The sequence below is a fragment of the Lycorma delicatula genome, chromosome 3, assembly GCF_047948215.1.
Source record: "Lycorma delicatula isolate Av1 chromosome 3, ASM4794821v1, whole genome shotgun sequence".
NCBI classification, from domain to species: Eukaryota; Metazoa; Arthropoda; class Insecta; order Hemiptera; family Fulgoridae; genus Lycorma; species Lycorma delicatula.
This window is the reverse complement of record NC_134457.1, coordinates 192803658-192828065: the sequence shown is the minus strand read 5'-3', so window position 1 is coordinate 192828065 and position 24408 is coordinate 192803658. Positions and strand designations below refer to the sequence as shown.

The 24408-nt window shown below is 28.9% G+C and overlaps 1 protein-coding gene across 1 annotated transcript in view; it reads right to left on the bottom strand.

Annotated features, from left to right (window-relative positions):
• LOC142321270 (lysosomal alpha-mannosidase-like) overlaps positions 1–24408 on the bottom strand; it is a 60493-nt gene that overhangs the window by 14251 nt on the left and 21834 nt on the right. Inside the window, exons 4-8 of the mRNA XM_075359268.1 lie at positions 15323–15508; positions 10709–10917; positions 9925–10049; positions 5106–5239; positions 2671–2890 (exon numbers count right to left, since the gene is read on the bottom strand). Coding sequence (XP_075215383.1) covers positions 2671–2890; positions 5106–5239; positions 9925–10049; positions 10709–10917; positions 15323–15508 — 874 coding nt within the window. The remainder of the gene's footprint in view (positions 1–2670; positions 2891–5105; positions 5240–9924; positions 10050–10708; positions 10918–15322; positions 15509–24408) is intronic.

The window sequence follows — 24408 nt, the reverse complement described above, 5'->3', positions numbered from 1 at the left end:
TTTTGTATAATGAAGTAAACCAGAGTGATCAAGGAGACAATGGTGCAAGCAGGTAGGCTCTATGTGGGATAGATAAAAGAAAGAGAAAAGAAAAAATAGAACTTTCTGAAGAGAATGTTAGGTGGTAACATGTTAGAGATGGAGAAAGAATAAAAAGAAAGATGGAAAGGGTGTTTTTATTTGATAAAGCTTCCAAATCCAAATGAAAGAGAAGGCAACAAAAAGAAGAAGCGAGTCATTTCTTGGAGGGAGAAAATATACTTAACAAAGGCAGAAATGGAAGAAAGAGGTATTGAAAGAAAGGAAAGGAGTAATAGTTATAGAAATGAATGAACTGATAGCTACTAGAGATATTGGAAAACAGTAGCTACATCATGTGATAATAATAGAAGAAATTATAAAACCTATATATTTTTGTAATGTAAGTTAGATTAAGATATTTGATAAGTATGGTAAAAGCGGCTTATATTCACCATGAGTTTTGATCTTCAATTATTAGCACTGATCTTATTTTCATCTTTGGTGGTACTTGATGTGCCATATATGGTAACTTAACTACTAATAAACTGTTAATCATGACCAGATCTTTTAGTTCCCTTTCTTAATATGTTCTTGTATCAGTTAAGAGTAAATTCTCGAAGGACCAAGATTACATAAACCCAAAGCTCTCAGTATCATTTAGGATTGAGTTCAAGATTATTGTAATTTAAATGTTGCATCTAATTAATAATATAAACATAACATATAATAATATAATTATAATAATGCAGGGTGAGCAACGTAAAACCAAACCCATAATGAAACCAGTACCCAACACTACTTATGAAAGACTCTCGCACAACTAGCACGACTAGTGGATGTATATGTTACTACTGCTTGTTGCTACTGTTTATAAGGTGGTTGCATGTCAGTGCAGTACATGTTTTGTTGCAAAGCAGTATTGTGAGTACAGTTGTGTTTGTGTAAAATGCCTTATTCAATCCAGGAAAGGATAGCTATAGTTGAGGCCTATATTCGTTCTGGATCATTTGAAGAATCACATCAAGTATTTGTAGAAAAATTTCAGAATACCACTATCCCAGCAAAGAGTAGCATACACAATTTAATTAAAAAATGTTGTATAAAAGGTTCGGTTTCAAATGCAAAATGAAATATACAACCTTTTGTTAGGACTCCACAGGTCATTACCGATACTGAAAGGAGAATTAATGACAGTCCAAAAAAATCACTATGCAAGTTATCCCAACAATCTGGTGTTAAATACACATCTTGTCATAAAATTCTTCATGAATTAAAATTGAAATCATACTGCGTTACAACTGCGCGACAACTGAAGGAGACAGAAAACCAAAATGACTTGATTATTGCAACTGGCTTCTAGGAAACATTGTTGGTGAACAGATAGAACTGTCTACTTGGGATTTTTACTTTGGGGCTACTTAAAGGAGAGAGTTTATGCATCTAATCCCCACATATTGATGGACTGAAGGTGAATGTTCAATGAGAAATCAACGTTTTGCATCATATCACTCTCAATATAATCAGTTGAGCACAAAGAGCATCGATGCCCAAGGTGATCATTTTGAACATCTTTTGTAACAATAATGCAAATAAATGCAACATTTAAATTTCATTCTATGCTTTTCTTATTTCATTTATCCGTATCTTTCATATAATTTCATTCCAACATAACCTACCGATTCTGCAGCGGTTAAATTACGAGTTCGGTTTTATGTTGCCCATCCTGTATAAACTTAATTAATAATATAAATATTTTCTTCCAAATTAGCGGTTTTCTGACCAAATCACAAATTATTCATATTCATGACTAAAATTAATTTGCAACATTCATGCTAATATCAAAAACAAAGAAGAAAGATCCTTCAAGTAATCATATTTATCGTGGTGTTTTAAATGATAAACTGGTATTTCTAAAGGCCTAAGACGGTATACATTTTATTATTTTGTTTATGTAGTCTTTTGCATGTTTAATCAAGCTGTGAAGGTTTCTCCCTACAGTATATAAAGTTTTTGTTACTAAAGTTTATATAACATATTTTTTGCTAAAAATGTTAATAAGAGCTCATTTCCGCACAAAATTATTAATTATAAATGATATCATTTATTTGTAAATCTGCTTATCATTTGTTACAATTTGCAGCAGAAACATGGATTTTAAAAAGAAAGACATCTGTAAAATGCAGGCAAGTAAAATTAAGTATCTAAAGAGTAGCATGAAAATGATAGATGGACAAGATGGAGAATAAACTAATCAGTAGTACAGAAAAGGAGGATCTCTTACAAGGAAATACTGAGAGATCAAGGATAAGATGGTATGGATGTATAAAGAGAATGGAGGAAGGGAGAATACCTAGGAGGATGCAGAAGATAGAAGTGCCATGAAGGAGACCAAGGAATATTGTGTTGATGATAATAGAAGAATATGGGGAGAAGAATGAAAGAAGATTGTAAATTAAAGGCAATGGTTATTTATATAGGTCATGAGGTTAGTTTTAAAGAGACCCAGCTAACATCTGAAATCTGCAGATGATGGTAATAAGATGAAATTTAAAACTGAATCCTGAAAACTGTTATTTTACTAAAAAATCATACAGAAACCATCCACAAAAAAAAAATAATAATTAGTTAAGCTATAAATAATTTCTGTACCTGAAGAAAGTTATTAGCTTTTCTTTCATAAAGTTTAAGAGACGGTTTGCTAGTATAAAATCCAGTCCAGTAAGCAGTTTTATCAGAAGCATATGGGAAAAAATCATCACTTTTTGTTTCATAAGCTGTTTTTTGTTCTTGTACTGTTTTTAAATAACAAGAAGGTGTAGAATATAGCACATTTACTTTTAGTCCAAAATCTTGTTTTCTATTTATCTGCCTAAAACAAAATATACAAGATATTTTGGTAGAATATTATTAAATGTAATCTGATAATTTTTTTGAAAAAATCCTTATCTACTTCTGAAAATAATCTAATGACAATAGAAATTCTACTGTTGATTACAAAATATCAGTGAAATCCAGTATAATAAGTACACATAATGAACAAGCAATCAAAACATCATCCAAGCTAAGCAATTCCTATGAAGCAATTCACCATCACATCTCAAGTTAAATTATTCTAGTAGAAATAATATTAGAATAAAGATACAACAATGTATTTAAATCCACTTAAAAATGACTAACTAACTAATAATGGATAACATCATTAGTTCCACACAAAGAACTGTCATATTCTAAAACCTACTATAACTATCACTTCATACATTAGGATGGTGAAGAAGGTTAGTGCTTAATTTCCTGTGTAGGAGATTGATTGATTATTTGGAGTCACATCATATCACTCATATTCTAATGCTTCTCGATGGTCATCATTCAGATTTTTGTTGCCAATTAACAATACACTCACCCTAGCTTGACAATCCAGGAATGAAATAAAGTAACCTTTATATTGATTACATGAATAATAGGTGCAATTGTCTAATAGGTCTAATTTTAGATTTTCTATTTATAGTATAATCAGAGACTTTCAGAATATATAACAATTAATCAAATGCCTGACTTTACACTTATACTGAAAGAACTGCTCTTCATTCTTGTGTAATGAAAACATTATGTACACTGAACAAATTTTCCAGTGTAAAAAATCTTTCAACTGCAGGACTGATATTAAAACAGTGTATCATGAACACTAATTAAATTTTGTAAGATGTATTTCTTAATTATTCTTGTTAGGATGACCATTATACTATACGGTAAATATAAATGTCACAACAATAAGGCAGAAATATAATGAATGGAAATACTGTACTTCTTAGAAATACTGTAGGAAATAAAAAAGAGACAGGGTTAAGAATTGAGATACAAGAAGAAATTTGATGTGGACAACACATGGACTTCATAGTATGCCTATTAAATTTCATTTATACATTTTTTTTTTAAATGAAAAGTATATAAAATTTTATTTCATTAAAAACTTCTGATAACTATTTTTTTTTTTATTTTTTTATTATTGAATTATTTATTATTCATTGTAAAGTGTTTTACAATAAAAGGTTATTATTAATAAAGGTTTTACAATAAAAGGTTAATTATTAATAAATCAATACATTTAAATAAAAAAAGTTAAAAAAAGAAGGTAGATGAAGTTTGATTCAAACCGATGTGCCTTCCCCTAAGATCCAAATATTTCATTAATTAAAATTTTATTTGGCTATAACTTTGGAATCAATGAAAATAAGTACAATTTGTGATATATTATTGAAAAGCTCTCAATGAGGGCTTATTTATTACTGCAGTTAAGAAAAAGTCCAAAATCCAAAAAATTTGGATTTTGGACTTTTTTGGACACTTTTAGTCCAATCAATTGCAATCAAAAGCGAAGGTGCACAACTAGATGTTAAACAGTCCTAAATCCAAAATTTCAACATCCTACAGCTAATCGTTTTTGAGTATGTATGTATATGTACACACATGCATGTACAGATGTCATGCTGAAAACAGTCAAAATGGATTTAGGGATGGTCAAAATGGATATTTCCTTTGAAATCTGGAAACCAAAACTTTTCATGATCACAATACTTCCTTTACTTCGTACAAGGAAGTAAAAAGGCAAGATCGGTAAGATCAGAATACAGAATTAAGAGAGAATATTGTTTGGTAAAAATACTGCGCAAAAGAATTAGATATCACTAGTATTTAAAAGATTAGAAAATTTAATTTAAAAAAAATTAAATTTATTTTTTTATTTTTTTTTTTATATTAAATGTTGTAAAATAGGCTGTTCATCTATAGTAAGGCAGTTAGTCAGGCTTAAACTCTATTTAGGTACCAAACTCAGAACATTACTACTAAACACTGCCACAAATGACCACAATGACCAAAGTACATCAGTAAATAAAGCACCTAACTCCAAACAGAAACTTTTATTGAAATATTATCAATATACCTTTACTAAGTCTTGAACACTGATTAATTTACATTAGTGCACACAAAATTACTAAAACAAAGTATGAAAAAAAATGATACTCAAAACATTAATGAACACTTAAATCATAATATTTTTATACAAGCATTAGCTTGTTGCGGTTTACCATATTAGTTTATCCATATTGTTGAACCATGAGAAACCATTTGAAAATGCAAAATCATTTCCGATCGGTATTAAAAGATTTTTAGTCGAATATGAGACACTTGCTGTTTTAATGTAGTGAATGAAGTTACGAATCTGAAATGTTTAAACAAAGAAGTAAATAAAGCAAAATGTTCATATGATGAAGTATAGCTTAAGTTAACTGAATTGACAAAAGTTGGCTAGACTTTGAATGATTGATGTTTCAGATAACCAGAGTCGGATTTGAAGAAATAACAAAATGCTTAAATAATGTTTTGCATAGGTTATTTATTTTAAAAATCTGGAAAAGTAAGTGAACATTTTAATTATTGTCTCATTTAATATTTATACATCATACGTAATAAAGGAACTAGGAAACAAGGAAATTATGAAACTGTCAGTAGACTAATATGAATAATCTAAATAGAACAAAAAATTAAACCTAGTTTATAGTTTTAATTTCTCATTAATAATTTTAGATAAGCCAAGTTTTAGTATATTTTCAGATAAGAGAGTTGTATCATAAGAAAATTGCCTAATATTAAATATTAAGGATTTATACATTATCTGTTTAACCTAGAATCATATATTACAAAAATGTATAGTAATTGTTACATTTAGTCAATAATAGTGAAGAGACATATTTTTTTATATTTTTTATTTCATTGACAATTTCTTAATTACGTTTAATACACAAACTCTTTATTTTGTAAAGGAAGGTTTGAACAGCTTTTTCAAATCTTATCTTTACTTTATGCAGCACTTATACTGGATTTTTCAGTTCTCCATGTATTGTATTTTCTGTAGTTTATGCACTGAAAGCCAGTTATATTTTTTCCTGGAATTTAATGTTTCTGGATTGTCCCCTTCATTACAATGTAATAACAGTGAAATCATTACTGCAGTTTAACCCTTTTGTTAGATTCATTAACTATTCTCACAGCTTCAGGTATATTTATGTAAGTTGGTTAATCATATTCAAAAATTCTATTGTTAATGTTATCTTCTTTCTATTTTGATGGACTGGTGTACATATACTATATATAAATTTAATAGGATGTTGTTTGTAGTACCATAAAAATTCAAAGCTATTTTTTTAATTTTATTAACCTTTCTTAAGTTTCCTTGAATATGACTGTAGTTGACATTTTGTCAAATGTATCGACAGCACTTTTAAGTGCCATTTAACATTCAGTGATGTCCTGCTTACAAGAAAAAATATGGTAAAAATGTTATTATCTTATATTTTTTACACATTTGTTGTTATAACATTTGTGCATTGTCATTTAAAATGCATTATACTTTAGAAGTCCTTCACAGGGTCTGAACTAAATTTTTAGGTATTAAAGGATTATCAAATCATTATTAGGTGCTACTGATTTATTATGAATTATGTAAACCAGTATTTAGTAAATTAAAAATTCTAAATTTTCCATTAGTTTATGTAAATTATTTTCTACAATTTTGTGAAAAAAATAATTCAATTGTTCCTACTCCAAATTATAATATTCACCTCTACCAAATCACAAATAAAACCATATTTTCTATTAAAATAGAAGCCTTTCAATCTGGGATAAAGGGCTAATATTCTTTCATGAACAATATTAACAAATTTTCAAGATCATCCCTCCAAACTATTTGGTTACATTCATTCTAGCATGTACAGATTCCACTTAAATTCACTGGCTCTGACACTAAACTCTTCCAAATAGTCCAGGACTGAAAATCAGATTACACTGATATCAAACTAATCAGAATTCTTTATAATCAGTAATTTATAATTACTGATAATTTATTATTCGTTATAATTCTTTATAATATGATTACATTTGACTCATGTGGAAACAGTATATTTACACTAATCTCAGCACTAAAAGTAACAAACCAAATAAAATGGACCAAATTCAAACAAATCACAATTCCTCATTTTGTAACTAATCACTTGAGTAAATAATTTCAACCAATACGAATGCACCACATCTTAACCAGGGTACTGTGATTTAAATATAGTAATTTAATAAACAAAAGCATGGTTTTAGTATTTTTTCATAATTACAAGCAAGAAGATAACTTATTGCAGGTGACAAGTTAATGAAATAATAGTTTGATTTTTAATTTATGATTTTCAGTTCATAAAAGTAAAAGCAATTTTGTTTAATTTCAGGGTTTTGTTCGGGAATTCCACTTTTTCTCTTTAGTCCTACTTAGTGTCTGTAAATAAGTCTTTAGTAAGTATGGAGTACATATTACGACTCATTTACCCACACTTGTAATGTTTGCCTATAAAGAAAAACTATGGAATAACTGTAACATAAAAATCTGATGCAGACATCACATGACTTCCTTGATACCCAGTAAATTACATACACACATTTTTTTAAAATGAAAAGTACATAAAATTTTATTTCATTAGTAACATCTGATAATTTGGCTATAACTCTGGAACCAATGAAAATAAGTACAACTTATGATATATCATTGAAAAGCTCTCAATGAGGGCTTATTACTACAGTTAAGAAAAGTCCAAAATCCAATTTTTTTTTTATTTTGGGCTTTTTTGGACACTTTTAGTCTAATCAATTGCAATCAAAAGGGAAGGTGCACAACTAGATGTTACAACAATCCTAAATACAAAATGTCAACATTCTACGGCTAATCATTTTTGAGTTATGTGAGATCCATACATATGTACATACAGATGTCATGCCAAAACTAGTCAAAATGAATATTTCTGTTGAAACCTGAAAACTGAAATTTTTCGTGATTGCAATACTTCCTTAAAATGACAAGAAATTTTAATGTAAAAAATTACATGTTTATTTTAATTTTTATTTGTTACTATATTTATGCATATGCAAAAGTTCACATATATGGGTATGTGTATGCACATGAGCATGCACACACGCATGCATACACACACACACACTGAGAGAGAGACATACAAAACACACAATAATAACTGATACACTGGTAGCCCGTCAATTAAATTCAACATAATTAAACAATTCAAACTATAAATTCAGTAAACAAAATGGAATCTGAAAGCATTTGTAGATTTCATTGTCTCCAAATGAAAAACCTATACAAGGCTTAGCACCTCACTGCAGATAAAAAATATTAGAAATTTGTAAGCTTCAGAATTAATAATTTAGTTAGTTCTGAAAATGAAGTGGATTAATGCATTACTGGTAACAGATCTTTCAAAATGACATAGCCATTCTCTAAAAAAAATTGTTCTTTGCTTGTTTGGATTCTGAGAAGTGAAGAGGTTACTTTTGGCTCATTCAGAACCAAATATACTGTTGCACATTACCATCCTAAGCCTATCTACATTCAGGTGGCAGTTGTAAAAAATTAACTTAACACTTAACGCTATTATTCTTTTTTCCAAATGAACTAGCTGTTTAGTTAATAAAACTACTCTTAGAGAAAGCAACTCTAATACCAGTTGTATCTTAAGTGCTTTTCAAGTGTTATAGACGTAACACTGAATTAGATTAAACTGTAAAGCATTAAATTAATGGCCTCCTTTCCGTTAAAGGAATGCATTACGTAGAATTTCTCTGTTCTAAAGGGCATTCAATTTTAATATTTTTTTATTGCACACATTTTTTTTCTAAGCTTAATTGTATGATTGCATTTATGCAATCATTACAATTAAATTCTACTCAGTGCTTCCCATTTCACCCAAATTTTTGACAAATTTAGAATCATACTTTTTACGAAAAGATTTATTACAGATTAAGCAAATATATATTAAATTTCACTCTCCAGGATAACATATAAGCTAATGAGCATTCGCATGACATCCACGGGCATATGAGAAAATCAATAAAATAATGAGACTGATTTTTTCTCAGCAAAATTGCAGTAAGCATAGAAACATCATCTTTGACATCAATTCTTCCACCCCTACAGCCAATCATCATATCATTTTACAACCTCTCAGTCTCAAGTATTGTGTAATAAGTGAAAACGTCTTTTCCTTTGGTGTCATAAAAAAGTAATTGAGAAATATAGAGCAACAGTATGCCACCTCTATTAGAGTTATACTCTGTGAGAATACTACGATAAGTTACAGAAAGCTTTACAAAGCTTTGGGAAATGATGTTATGTCAAGAGGGAAAGTTTTTCATTGAGATAAGATGTTTTCTGAAGGCAGAACATATGAAATTGCTGGTTATCCATTACAACCAGCAATCTCACAAACAGAGGTCAACACAGGTGAGTGAAATTGTATGATCTGACTGAAAATTGACAACAAAAATGTTTGCAGAAAAAGTGAACATTAATTAGGAAACTGCTTATGTAATAACTGAAAATCTAGTATGAGAAAAATATGTGTGAGAATAATCAAAAAATTTCACAGAGACAGAGTACCTTCTTTCTGAATATGTTACTATTCTCTATGTCTGCATGTTTTTTACCACCAATTCTGAGATCTTTGATTTGTTTGAACCATCTGCCATTAGTTTTATCTCCATTCATTTATCAAAAATCCTCTTAGTTAGTCTGTTAGGGCTTATTCTTGTTATATGTCCATAAAAAGCTTTGTTTTCATATGACATCTGCGAGTTTTCTGTTTTGGGTTACAGTTCTTTGTTTTTCTACATTTTCCAACCCTCATCCGATTTTCTTGGTCCAAGTATCTATCTTAGAATCCTTCTCTCGAAAATTTCTATTTTGTCTACTTCTCCCTGGTTTTGAATAAATAAATTAGCTAATCATTTTATTAATTTATATACACTTTTTTTTTGTAGAAATAATAATAAATTCTATGATTATCAGTTTTTACTTACCATTTCACTTGTTGATTGTGTATTATTATCACCACTAAATGTGTTGCACCAAGATTCAGTGCAAAGCATTGGTGGGCTTAGATAACCATCATATAATATACTGGTGAATAAATTTGCAGCTGTACCTAAAAACATGCATACATATTCAAAATAGATTAAGAGCTTTATCCTTTTAAAAAATATAGTAAATATGCAGCCAGTTGGATTTATAAAGATTGGAATAAATAAATATTTTACAATAGTAATATTAGTATTAGGTATTAAAATTTTTCAGAAATTTAATTCATAATTTTTCCATAGTGTGTTATTGTATAATACTTATGCAACTGTATTACTTATATATATCCAATTATAAATTAGGATAGTTTTACAAATTGTAGTAACCTTCTCCTTTCTTCCTTGATGAGTGTCATAGAAATTGGATCGGCTACCTTGATTTCATCAATAGCATCATACACGCACGTTCTGGTTGTCTCAGTATGGTTCTTTATTGATGCTTAGAAGAGTAACAACACCATGTGTTGTGGAAATATTCAAGGATTCTGTTTCCTACCTGGGTTAACAAAAAACGTCAAACTAGAGTTGAAGTGCGTACTGGCTTCTATTCCAATCTACTCATAAGAACCCTTCTTGAGAAGCTCTACTTGCCATTTCAGACATTTTGTCATTCAGATTAAAGTGATTTTACTGAAAACTAGAACACTAAATTTTTTTTACTTTAAGTTCGTTTAATTGAATAATTATTCAATTTTAAAAATTTTAAAAAGAGAATGAATAAATTTACCAAGATTATGAGGACTTCCTTGCCATATCATTTCCATATTTCTATTAATTATCCGCCTATGTTTATCTTCATAATCAACACGACCAAGAAAAAGTCCATCAAATCCAAGAGAAGCAATTATTGAAGCCATTCCTCTTGAATGACCAAATGGATCAATCTGCCATGCTACTTTTGGTATGCCACAATTTCCAAACATTTTCTTCAATTTTCTAAAACACAAGTTAATCTAACTAAAGAAGTCATGGATTGAAATGAATTTTTAATTTATTTTTCATTGCATCTTGATAAATTTTCTTTTTTTTAAAATAAAAATCAACAATACATTATATACTTATGGGAGGAGAAAAATAAGTTAGTAAATTCAAAACCAACATTTTGATAAAGCATGAAACCCTATGTAATTATACTATGTGCTACCCCCACTCTATAAAAGCTGTTAACATAATAGCCCCCACTTTGTCAGTGTAGCAATCTTAACTATGTATTACAGTTTATAAAATTTACATAATTCTAAATAGTATTCAGAAAAACGTCATATAAAAACATTACCTGTTTTGTTTATCAAACAGCTGTTTTGTATATTTGCTCTACCACATAGTAGGTTATTGAGATCAATTTTAAAATTACTACAAATGAGTACGTCAGAACGGTGATTTTTTATTATGTAAAAATATGGGGCCAAAAACTCTTGTTTTATTTTTTTCATTTCTCTGGACTCAAAGTCACACTTTTGACAAATCAGATGATTACATTATATTAATATGTCTCTGTGGTTATGTATTTAGACAATTTAATTCTAAGATGATGGATAACAAGACTATTTTTTTGTTCTTCTTTTATTGGTTATTAATTTGTTTAATATCTTTACACTGGATTAACCAATTTTCATGAAATTTTTTATAATGACTTCTGTATAGTAGTCAATTTCAATTTAATGTTTGCAACTATTGGTCAAGGGGAGATAGGTGATACACCACAGATGCTGTATTTAAAAATTTTACTCAAAAAGTAGAATAATTCTTTTACATAATTTTTTACTTGTACACTTGCATACCTTAATGTTCCTTTTAATTTTCCAATTAAGTAGAAGTCTGTCAAAGGTGAAGCCCTCAATAGCCTCTCTCTATTTCTGTTTAGCCTCTGGAACGATGGTAAGGAATTACTCAGAGAATGAATGAAGATGATATATATGAATGTAAATAAAATGCAGTCTTGCACAATCCCAGGTCAACAATTCCTAAGATGTGTGGTTAATTGAAACCCAATTACCAAAGAACACTGGTATCCATAATCTAGTGGATATCCTCAGTAGCCAGAGTTGAATAACTTTCCTGACTTAGATGGGAAATTCTCTTTGCAAACCATTATGCAACTCTTTCCCCCCTTTTTTAAAATACATAAGAATGACATTCCACCTTCTTTCTCATCACAAATTTACACTTATTATATAATTTATGAAAATTATTGCATATATGTTGATGGAAGTGGGGATTATTTTATTTATTAATTTAAATAACTACTTCCTTTATCCAGACATCATATTCAAATCTTATTTGTTCATTTATTATATTACTGTAAATACTTCTTATTAACAGATTATTATTATTATTGATGTAATTTTTCAAAAGTTCAGATTCTAAATTTGTTATGTACTTGAATATGCTCCTGTTATAGTTTCTTGCAACTTTGATAGGTTACTACCATATAAAATTCATCAGAATTTTTTCATCACATTTTATTTTTGTTTTTGTTTTTTAAATATTATTTAAATCAGATCTATTTTTATTGATAATTATATTTTTTTTCCTGTTTAGCCTCTGGGAATCATCGTCAGGTATTACTTCAGAGGATGAACAACGATGATATGTACAAGTGTAAGTTATCTTTGTTATCTGTTTTAAATGTAATTTTATTATGAGGCAGTAGATTTAGAAAAGAATAACCATTTTATATTTGTCAATTCATATTATTATGAATTAAATAATTCTTTTATAATATTCCTAAGTATTATAATATTATGTCCTTATGCTTTATATATATATAAAAACAAAATGTCCTGACTGACTGACACAACAGCACACAACTAAACAGCTTAAACTAAGTTGGCATTTAAAGCAACTCAAACTGCTAAAACTAACCAGCAAGTGTTTCACAATTTTTCAGAAATCCAATTTGTGAGTAGCAAATGGGGAAGGATAAAGTTTTTCATGAAACTACATGAAGTAGAGAGTGTAACAGTTCATGACAATTGATAATTTGACTTTTTTTTTTAAAAAGTTACACATTTTATAACTTTTAAAAATCTAATTTGGTGTATTAGTTTATTATTTGTTCAATGCTTTTCCATATGGTAATGTTTTCTGTAGGAAAGCAAATCATATTCAATATGTTACATACTGTGCCATCTACTAAGAAAACAAATTAAAAAATTATAAAACTGAACAATAAAAGATTTAATTATTAATTTAATTTTTAATAATGATTACATTGTTTTTTTAATTATTATTTTTATTTATAGATGCATGAACGATTAGTACTCTTAAACAGACTCAGGCCAACCATTCCTGAGACGTGTGGTTAATTGAACTTCTAACCACCAAAGAACACTGGTATCCTCGATCTAATGTTCAAATCCATATAAAAGCAACTACCTTTACGAAGACATGAAATAAACCTTAGTATTCTCAACTTTGAAATCAACTAATTTATGATGATGAGTTTACTACTAGACCAGTGGGTCGAGATGTTTTTGTTTTAGTTTATTATATCAATATTGATTACACAAGATTCTATTAACTTTAATTTCTACATTTAATACAAAAATTATTACTATTATTCATGGTTATTATTATTTGATTAATTTCATGTTAAAACTTACTTATATTTTAAACACACAGAACTGATGCTCAATGCATGTATGAGGTATAATGCTTTCTGAAACTCAAGAAGTTAATGTCAGCAAGCATACCATCAAAATGGGCCACACATGTGAGTATATGTTTTATCCACCCACATGGATAAAATTGAAATTGAAAAATAATGAAAAAGAAATTAAATAATAGTATCAGTGTTGGTTTTTAAGAAACTGTTTTTGTTTACTACGTAATCAAAATACAGTTGTACTTAGTATTGATTCTTTTGTCAGGTTCAAATCATCTTCCTGTTATTATTTAAAAGCTTAATACTATACCTACTAGTATACTGTATGGTGTATTAAATATAAACAAGACTTTTTAAAAAGTTTTTTTTGGTATAATGAAATAAACATACTTGCATCATTTTTCAATGTAATCTCCTGCTTTGGAAATACATTTTTTCAGTAGATTGAGAGGTTTTTGATCCCGATTTTGTAAAATGAAGAGGGCTGTGTCAGGAATCAACTGTGTACAAAGGCCTTCATTGCCACATCATCTTGGAATCATTGTCCTCCTAGTGCTTCTTTAATCAGCCCAAAGAGAGGAAAATCACAAGGCAATAGGTTAGGACTGTAGGGAGGATGATCAAGTGGAGTCCATCTCATTTCCTCTAATTTTCTGCAAGTTAGAGCTGCAGTATGGGGCCAAGCATTGTCATGGAGGGGAATACTGTCTTGAATTAGTTGGTCACATCTTTTGGAACAATTAGCAACCTTTACCTCATTCAAAAGCTCACAGTAATAAGCAGGATTTATTGTGCAACCCTCGTGCAAGAAATCAATGTGCAAAATGCCTCGCTGGTAAAAAAAAAACAGTTGCAAGCACCTTGCCAGTGGCCAGCCAAGTCTTGGCTTTCACAGGGGCTGCCTCTCCTTAGTCTACCACTCCATCCTAGCTTGATTCAGACATTTAATGATGGATTCAAGTTTCATCGGAGGTGATGATTTGACTCAAAAATGCATTCCCTTCTTCTGAAAATCGTGCTGAGAGCTCCTGACAGACTTGCAAACATCTCAACTTGTGTTCTGCTGTCAAAAGGTGAGGGACCCACCTGGCACACACTTTATAGAATCCTAGGTGTCATGACTATTTGACAGCTTCCATAACTTATTCCAACCTGCGATGCAATTTCAGAAACTGTCAGATGTAGATTGCCTTAATAAGGCGCCACTTATAACGTTGTATATTTACAATTTTCTAATTCATTCTTTCACCAGTTAAACATATAGAATTATCATTCCTCTATGATCAATAAAATATTGATAATATAGTAGAAAAAATTTAAAAAGTTTCATTCAAATTTGCATAAAATGAAAAAAATTATAAAACGACAAATAACATCAGTTTAATTTATGGCATTACACTATAAAGGATGTTAAAAATTTTACTTGATGTTCATCAATGCCTTTGTAAGTTATAATTTATACTTAAAAACTTAGGATAAAATTAAAACCCTAGCCAACAGAATAATTCTTATTAGGCTTTTATTAGTGTAAAGAGAAATGATTTAAATACTTAATCTAGTTCTAAAATGAACTAAGGCTGGAATGAAGATCTAAATTCAACATTACAAATTAAACATTTGCTCAAGCTAAATAGAAGATTCTAATTTTAATTACAATTAATTTGTTAATGATTAAAATTAAGGTTTTAATATCTTAAAGTATTAATTTATAAAGAAACCATTTTTTTATTTTACCTAAAGCCCCAGGTAAACTGGTCGATTATTGGCTGATAGTGAGTGACAGCTTCATCATTCATTGACCATCCTCCTCCAACAATTTCTATTTGACCAGTCTGCACCAGTTTTCTTAGTTCATTTCTTTCTGATTCATTATTTTCTTTCCACCATTTCCAAAGATAAGCAGTTTCAGCAAAAATAAATCTGTAAAACGTTTAATAAATCTACTGCAAATTAATAAGATAAGCACTTGAACAAGCAATCTAAAAATTAATCAGCTTCAAAATTTACTGCAGTATTCAGTGCATTGGCTGGTGGGCATATTCAAGTAGTTTCAAAAATATTAATAATTATTCAACCTACTTCTTCAATAGATTAGAATTATCTAAATGAAAACAGATAACTAGGAGCAGAACAATGCATGTTTTAGAAATGAGAAATTAAAAAATAGTGCAATAGAAACTGAAGTAGGAAAGATTATAAGTTATGGATTCTGGAGAGTATCAATCTTGTTAGATATAAGTAAAGCTTTAGACTGTGTGAATTTTGATCTCCTAGAAAAACTGGTGGAAATAGGTGTAACAAGTGTAATCAATAATTGTTTTAGATCATAACAGTATTCAATTTATAAACTGAATCACTTTTTAATTTCTACAGTTACTATTACACAAACATGATTCTACTTTGTTATAATATTCATATTAGTCATAAATAAGGTGAAATATAATACAGTATTAAAGTTGAATAATTAATAATATTAAATGATAGACTGATGCTTGTATTATGAAAAACATTTACATTTGTATTTTAAGAACAGAAAAACGTGTAAATATCAATTTTTCTTTAGATACTCAATGTCAATTTTTTTTAAATTTTGGAATAATTTTTAATACATATGATTCCTACATAATTTTTCTTTAGTTTAATTTATTTTATACAAATCTTAATTATGTTCAAGTATAGTATTTCAATTATAGTATTCTATATATATAGTTCATGCTTATATGTGCTTATAGTTCAGTATAGTATTTCTTTCTGTGTTTTTTGGACACAGTTAATTTTGATATACAGAGTATTCAACTTAAAAGGGATCCATCACTTAGTTTAGTCTTAAATAATGGCTTATTGGCAAACATTTACATATAAGAACAGAAGGTACTGAAAATGATGTCCATCCACTTCTATGCACTTGTCAACATATTTGACCATGTTCCAGGCTACTCTTAATAGCTAATCCCTGCTTACTTCCTGGACAGCATTGGTAATGTTTGACTTCAATTCCTGCAGAGTGAGTTGCTCCTATAAGCAGTTTATTTTAAATAACCCCACAGAAAGAAATCTGGACTAGTAGATCAGGGGATCTTGGTGGTCACAATCCTTTAGAAATGATTCTTTCACTGAAAAAACCTGTAGCATCTCCATAGCACAGCAAGCTCTATGGAAAGTGGTGCTTCCTGTTTCAACCAGCAGTCATGCTTATACTCTTGTAGTATGGCTATGAAATGTTGGATAATTTCTTGGTAGACAGTAGCATTCACAGTTTTTGAAAAAATAAGGGTCCTATTATTCATTGCCTTCAAACTGCTTCTGTACACCTATTTTTAATGGGTGTAGGGGAGATTCAAAGAAAATGAAAGGGTTTTTAGTAACCCAGGTTCAGTAGCTCTGACTATTAACATACCCACCAAGGTAAAATCACGCTTCATCTAAGAAAAACACATGATCTAATGCCAGTGTTGCACCAACGAAGTTTTTGAACCATTGACAGTAGTGAACCCTATTAATATAATCAGCATTAATTACTTCATGGAAAACCTGCATTTGATGTGGATAACATTACAGCATTCTCCTCTCTAAAGTATGGCTGAACCTAGTGAAATGTTCTTTTCCTTGTTTAGTCTCCACAAAGATTTATGAAGAGATCTTGAAACTGTTCTTAAATGACCAGTACAACCTGCATAAAAAATCTGACCTATGCTGGGCATGTTTCTGGTCTAACACCTAAAATGTTTCATGAAATTTTTAACTAACTTCTGAATAACACTTTTCACTGGTGCTTCCTTTACAAATCTCTCGCTGTACTTTCACAGACACAAAACATGAGATTTCATCTTGAAAAAAGTTTCATCACAGATACACATTCTTTAACAGTTACTGCATTTTAACAAACAGCACATGATCATTTAACCTTGTTCAAAAGCCAGTGTTTGACACAGACTGGCAATACCCAAGTGTGCAGGCAATAAACATTCTTCCCCACACCAATTCCAGTTGTATCAACATCTTCCACATTATTTTACCCACTTCACAGCAATATATGCTTTTTAACATAAATATGCATGTAGAATAAACAATTGAGTGATTGGGCTTCTTTTAATTAAACACTCTGTATTTCCAATAAGTTAAAAACAAAGTATAGAGATAAACCAAGAGACAGGAGTAGACAGAAGTTATCATTTTAATTTGTTGGAGTACTATGAACACTAGATCCAGCTTTCTTCTTAATATAGTTATGAACTACAATCAATTATTAAAAAGACAAGTAATATTTTATGCAGCCGTTTACAAGATTGCATGCAAGAGTGATGCAATCCAGTGTTAATATTAACACATTAGAGATAAACACTTCTAATATACATTAAGTAAAATTTAGTAATAAATGAAACCAATTTTATACACTTTAAAAGTAAATGGAGCAAACAAGAATTTGGTAGTAATATTGAACAATCATGACTTGTAAGTTCTTAAATGCAGTGATTAATTGTAATTTCTCTTCGAACAGCCATGTAAACTCTATCTGCTAAAACATGAGCTCAGTATTTTTCCTCTTATAAGCAATAATATTGCTTATTAATATATTATAATATTAGAATATCTAATATTAGATATCTATGACTAATATTCTAATATCTATGCTTGGTGATAATAAATTGATGATAGCAGTTTATTTATCACGAATTGATATTTTCTCTTGTACACTACTCAATACTATTTTGAGGATTGTAATCTAAACACTTTAGAAAGTATTTCTAAATTTAAAAAAAAGCCATTAGATGGTTAGAAATGAGAAAATACAAAATTTGTAGCCAATTTTTTTAAGTTCTAAAATTTCAGTTGTACGGAGTGACAGTCAACTGCAAGCAGACAGATTTAAAATAAAATTTAGACACACATATTATTATATTACAAGAAATGGAACAAGCAGATCTGTGGAAGCCAATAAAGTAAAATTACTTGAATAAGAGCCATATTATGTAGGCTGAAAATTTAAGAAAAATTATCATCTAATGTTAAGATCACTGATAATAAAATTTTTATAAAACATTATTTAACTGAAAAATATTTTTATTTACTTGAAAAATTCCTTTCCTGATTAATAAGCATTTTAGTTAGTCAATTTTAGATTTGTTTAAGTTAAACCTCTGGCTCATACTTTGTCCTAAATCTCCAGCAGATGATACATTAAGAAAAGAAATTGTAATCTCCATAATTTAGGAAAATGTTTATAAAACACGTTATCTGCACTAATAAATAGATTAATAATGCAAGACGTAAGAATGAAGATTAAATTTGGAAGAGAACAAAACTACCTTCATTAATCAATATTTCAATGCTTTATGTTAAAAAAATTTAAGTTTAGTTGAAAAGAAAAGAATTTCTTTATTTAAGAAACAGAAAAGAAGAACAAATTTCTCAATAACATTTAATTTAATAATAATACTAACTTTAATAATAACAAGATGGTATTGTCAACATACTTGTCTCAGTATATTATTTCATGAGCATGTTGGTAAATACAAATTTATTTTATGGATTGCAAACAGATTTTTATTTTGATACTGAAAATAGGGGAGCCAAGTGAATGCTTGAGTGCAAATTTGTTCAGGCATATTAAATAATTTTCTTTTTTAATGATATTTAGCGTGTTTATTATTACTGACATGTGTTTTTCTGGTACTTTATTGTGTAGGAGTTAGTTTTTAATAATGAAGAGTGCTTCTCTTACAGAGATTCAATTTTTTCCTTGAATGTAGGCAAAATTTTTATACAGCCTGGGTAAATCTTGAAGGCTATCTTGACAAACTAATTGTTTCAAAGTGAAATTTTATGTTCCTGCTTTTTCATTTACCTTATTTTTATTTTCAAATTACATTTGCTTTCAACAAGTTATAAATATGTGCAATTATTAAATTAGATTAAATCTTTTAGTCCATCTCAGATCTTACAGTTTTGGGTTAAAACTAGGAAAAAATTTAATTTTGTAATGAGTAGAATATTTTCCATCTTTTGACAGAAATGAGTTTTTACATAGAGAAAGAGTAAATTAAATTATATTAATGTTATTACTACTACACACATTTATTTATTTATACCTTCACACTGACTGTATGCATAAGGTGTAGAAGTCTTATTAACAAACTAACAACACAGATTTTCAAAAAATAAAAAAATTAAAATGGCATACAGGTAATAATTACATTATAATTAATGAAGCAATAACTGATGCTGAATATGTATTCGTTGACAAGCCCATTTTTAAATCAATTATATATTATTTCCAAATAAGGATTAGAAATATATAACATATAACATAAAATAAAAACTAAAATTTTTTACATCATTCTCAGTATATAAAACAAACTTAAATTTATTCTAAGCTAACAATAATTTGGAATTTTGGTTACATTATAATTTGTACACATGTAACAAATCTACAACTGGTCCATTTGTACAATTATTAATGAAGTAATTTTTCAGTTTATCCACATTATCTTAAGTTACGTATATTACTTATAAACCATATTATCTTAAGTTTATAAAATATGTTGTAAAAAAAAATTTATAAAAAATTTACAGAGTGTCTGGGCTAAAGGTATCCAGAAATAACAACTTACATTAAGAAAACCAGTTAATATAATTTAGTAGTGTTTTTTTTTTCTTTTAATAAACACAGCAACTCACCAAGTTTTAATGTAGGTTAATCAAGTTCAATGTGAACTTTTTGTAGCTCTGCAGACATCTAACTCTTTTTAGGTGTTTAGAAGCAACTGCTGCAATTTTAGAACAACAGTTTCAACAATTCACTGTTTTAAATCTCCAAATTTCAAACTTTTCTTTGATACACACGACTTTTAATAAATTCCCAAGCAAAAAAATGTTCAAAGGGGTGATATCTAGAGATCTAGGTGGCCACACAGTTGGACTTCCTTATCCAACCCAATATGCGGGGAAAGTGTTGTTTAACAAGATGTTAACATCTCGATGAAAGTTTGGAGGAGCACTATCTTGTTGGACACTGAAGCCTGCAAGAATCTGAGGAACAGCAAAGTTCTCAAACATTTCAAGGTACATGTGTCCTGTCACAGTGGACTCCAATCAAAAAAAATATTTTTTTCTTTTGAAAGAACAGACGGATTGCGCCATTTTTGTACAGTCCAACCAGATGTTGGCATTTGGTGTGTCCCTTTCACTTTCAATTATTGTATGGGGATTTTCAGTATCTCAAATTCAGCAATTGTATCTTTCTGATAACTTTGCATGTATGAAAGGTTGTCTCATCAATAAATAAAAACATATCAAAATGATTAGTATTGTTTTCATACTATGCATTACTTCTGCAGCAAAATAGTATCATGGGCAGCAATCATTTAATTTACTGTGATGAAAGACTTGTAAGTTGTATGCTCGCAAACGAAGCCTGAATTGTCAAATTGTTCGAACTGACTTTGCCCAACTGGCAGTGAATATAACATGTACACATGACCCACAGACTCGTTACTAACTGATGCTTTTGGATGATTTCCAGTTTGTGAAAGTAAGCTTCCAGTCTCTCTTAAAGTTGTATCCCACTGACAAATAGAGTTGGATGTAGGAAGATCAATATTTCATTCAGTTCATATACACCATTGCACATGTGTAAAATAATTGAAACTGCACTAATCAAAGCACACACTGAACCTTCTTTGTGGTGTCTACATCTTAACTGACTTCAGCTGCATTGTTAGTCGGCTTCCCTGCACGTGAGTATTCCACTGTCCTTGAGAGTATTCAGAAAAAATCTCTAAGATATTTCCTGTCGTTGGACCTACGTTTAAAAAATTACGATTGGTTTTCTAAATATAGGCCATTACTTTTGGAGACCTTTAACCCGAACAATCTGTATATGAATGATTTTTATTCTACATTAATATATAAAGCAGTAAGTCAAAATAATACACCTAATCTACATATTTATTAACCAAAAAAATTTTATTTAATCAACATGTGAACTTAAACCACAAACTGTACACCACTACTGCAGAGATATTATAAATAAATTAATGAATATAAAATGGATATTTTAAAAATTAATTTTTTTGTTTTAAAATTAATAAACATTTACATCATTTAGTTTAATAATTTAGGATAGTTCAAAAGAACCTTTTTACACAGTTAAATCTAAAATAGAACAGAAAATGAAAATAATAACTAAAATTAGAAAAAGTAATAAAAGAAGTAACAGGTGATTAAAAGTTCAATTACCAGGAATTTAATATTTTTAATTAGTTAAGTACTAATATTTAAATAAATACTCTTTTTTTCTGTTTAGCCTCTGGAACCACCATACACTATTACTCCAGAAGATGAATGAGGATGATATATATGAATGTAAATGAAGTGTAGTCTTGTACAGCCTCAGGTTGACCATTCCTGAGATGTGTGATTAATTGCAACCCAACCACCAAAGAACACTGGTATCCATGATCTAGTGTTCAAATCCATTTAAAGGTAACTGCCTTTACTAGGATTTGATTAAGTACTACATTTGCCAAACTGATTGATTGCTGCATGAAATGTAGCAATCAATCTTTAAAAGATCACCTCATAGAAATAGAGCAGAAATAAAGCAATTCTAAATAAAATACTTAAATTTAGTAAACTGCAAATAAAACTATGATATCAAAAACCATCGTGATTTTAATTCTAAATTTTAACAGTTTAAAAATTAAATTACTCAAAAATTGTATGGAAATTATTCATCTAGAACATCATTAAAAATTTAATTTTATGGTCCATCAGTGGAGTTGATTCAGAGCAATTAATGAAAGTTTCAGTAGTTCTACTGATGAAGGAATAACACAAATTATTCCTGAGAAGATTTGCTAGAAGAACAATATCTCCATACAATTTAAAAATTGAGTCATTAATAATTTTTAAAAGTTATATTTCATGGATTCTGTAATCTTATGAAGTAATCAAATGCATCTCACTACATACAAAGGGGAATTCGTAGTTACTTTAAGACAAACACCATTAAATATCCTACCAACTGAAACATCACAAAAAGAGCTGAATAAGTTTTACTCCATTTATTTAGAAATGAGTCTTTTTTTAATTTTGTGTTTTAAAATTACTTCAGGGGCTTTTTTCTTGACTATAAATTTTAGACCACATGAAACTGTTTAAAACACACAATGATTTTCATTACAAGCTTTGAAGATTAAAAGAACTTGGTAGCACTTATTTGTTATCAAATTTCACAAATTTTGTTATCAAGTTGTTAGTTTAAGTTATCTATTAAGTTGTCTATTTTATTTTTTTAAGTGATATTATTATTGCATTTGTATTATACATCAATTTATTATCAGTACATAAGATCATAAGTGTAATGTTAAACATATTAATTGGTTGTAATTAATACTGAATTCTGTTGATAATTTCCAATGACTATAGTTTTACTAATTATAAATACTTGATTTGATTCAGTTTTTAATTAAAGTTGTTTTTTATAATAATTCATGAAATATAAAAATGTTTGTGTGTGTGTGTGTGTGGTAATCAGCCTGAAAGTTAGTTGAATTCTTAAAATTACAATTAGGTGGTGTAGAAAATCTAGACAACATTAAAGAAGTGACCATGCCAAGAGTTATAAAGGAGGACCAGTTCCTTACTCATTCAAAAGAAAAGTTTATGATTGAACTAAAAAAAATTTAGATTAAATTTACTTAACTTATAAATCCCACTTTGAAAAAACCTTTATCTGCCTCATGGCATTTTCCCATGTTTTGATTAACAAGCTATTAGGATATTTATTTGTTAATGAAACTTTGAGAACTATGATTCTTGACTTACTAGTTAACTATACAAACAGTCTGCATGTTACAGATTGGTTTGGATGAGAGGATTTTCTACAAAAATTGTCCAAGTGTAGTATCAAATGACTCAAGGATTATTTCTTTCTAAATAAATATAAAATTATAGAAATAATCTATAAAAATGAAAAACTGATGTTTTGTCAGAAAATCAATTAAAATGCAAGTTTTTTGTAATACTTTAATGCAGACAAAGCAGATGTTGAATAAAATTTCCATTTCATAATGTAAAAACTAAACAGTGAAGATATTTCAGTGAAAGAAATGGAAGAGACAGTAAAGAGAGTGGAATAGCAAAAATCTAAGGAAATGATGAATTTAACATTGAGATTGTAAATACAGCCAGGCTAGCAAGATTGAATTGGTTGAATCTGATAATAAAAGCAGTGTGAAGAAAGAAGAGGTGTTAGAAAAAGCTAAAAGATAGTATCTCAATTTACAAGAAAATAAAAATATGTATATACTATGGTAAAAACATTTGAATGAATCTTGGGGAAGAAGAATGAAAAAGAAAATAGGAATTAACTGGACAAAGAAAAATACAGATTCTGGAAGGTAAGAGTCTTAATTTTAAATGTGTGGCAGGTAATTGAGAGGAGTTGGGAGTATGGTAAGACTAACCTTTACAGTAGCAAAAAATTCCTACAATAGCATCCCCACAAGGAAAATAAGAACAGCAATGAGAAAGAAACTCTTAAACTTTTTAGTGATAACTAGTACTATACCTTTACAGTACTGTACTACAACCATTATATTTAATATATCTATAAAAAGGTGAAGAGGAAAATAAATCTCAAAGAAACAAGAGCAAGGTTATTTGCTGTGATATTATTTTGAGAAATAAGGAGGATGGTGTAGTCAATAACCATATTTGTGTTTATTTGGTAAAAATAGAAAAAAAGGAAATAAAAATAAGCATAGAAAACAAAATGTTTGCATTCAATAGTTGAAAAGGAAATACAGTTTGTAAGT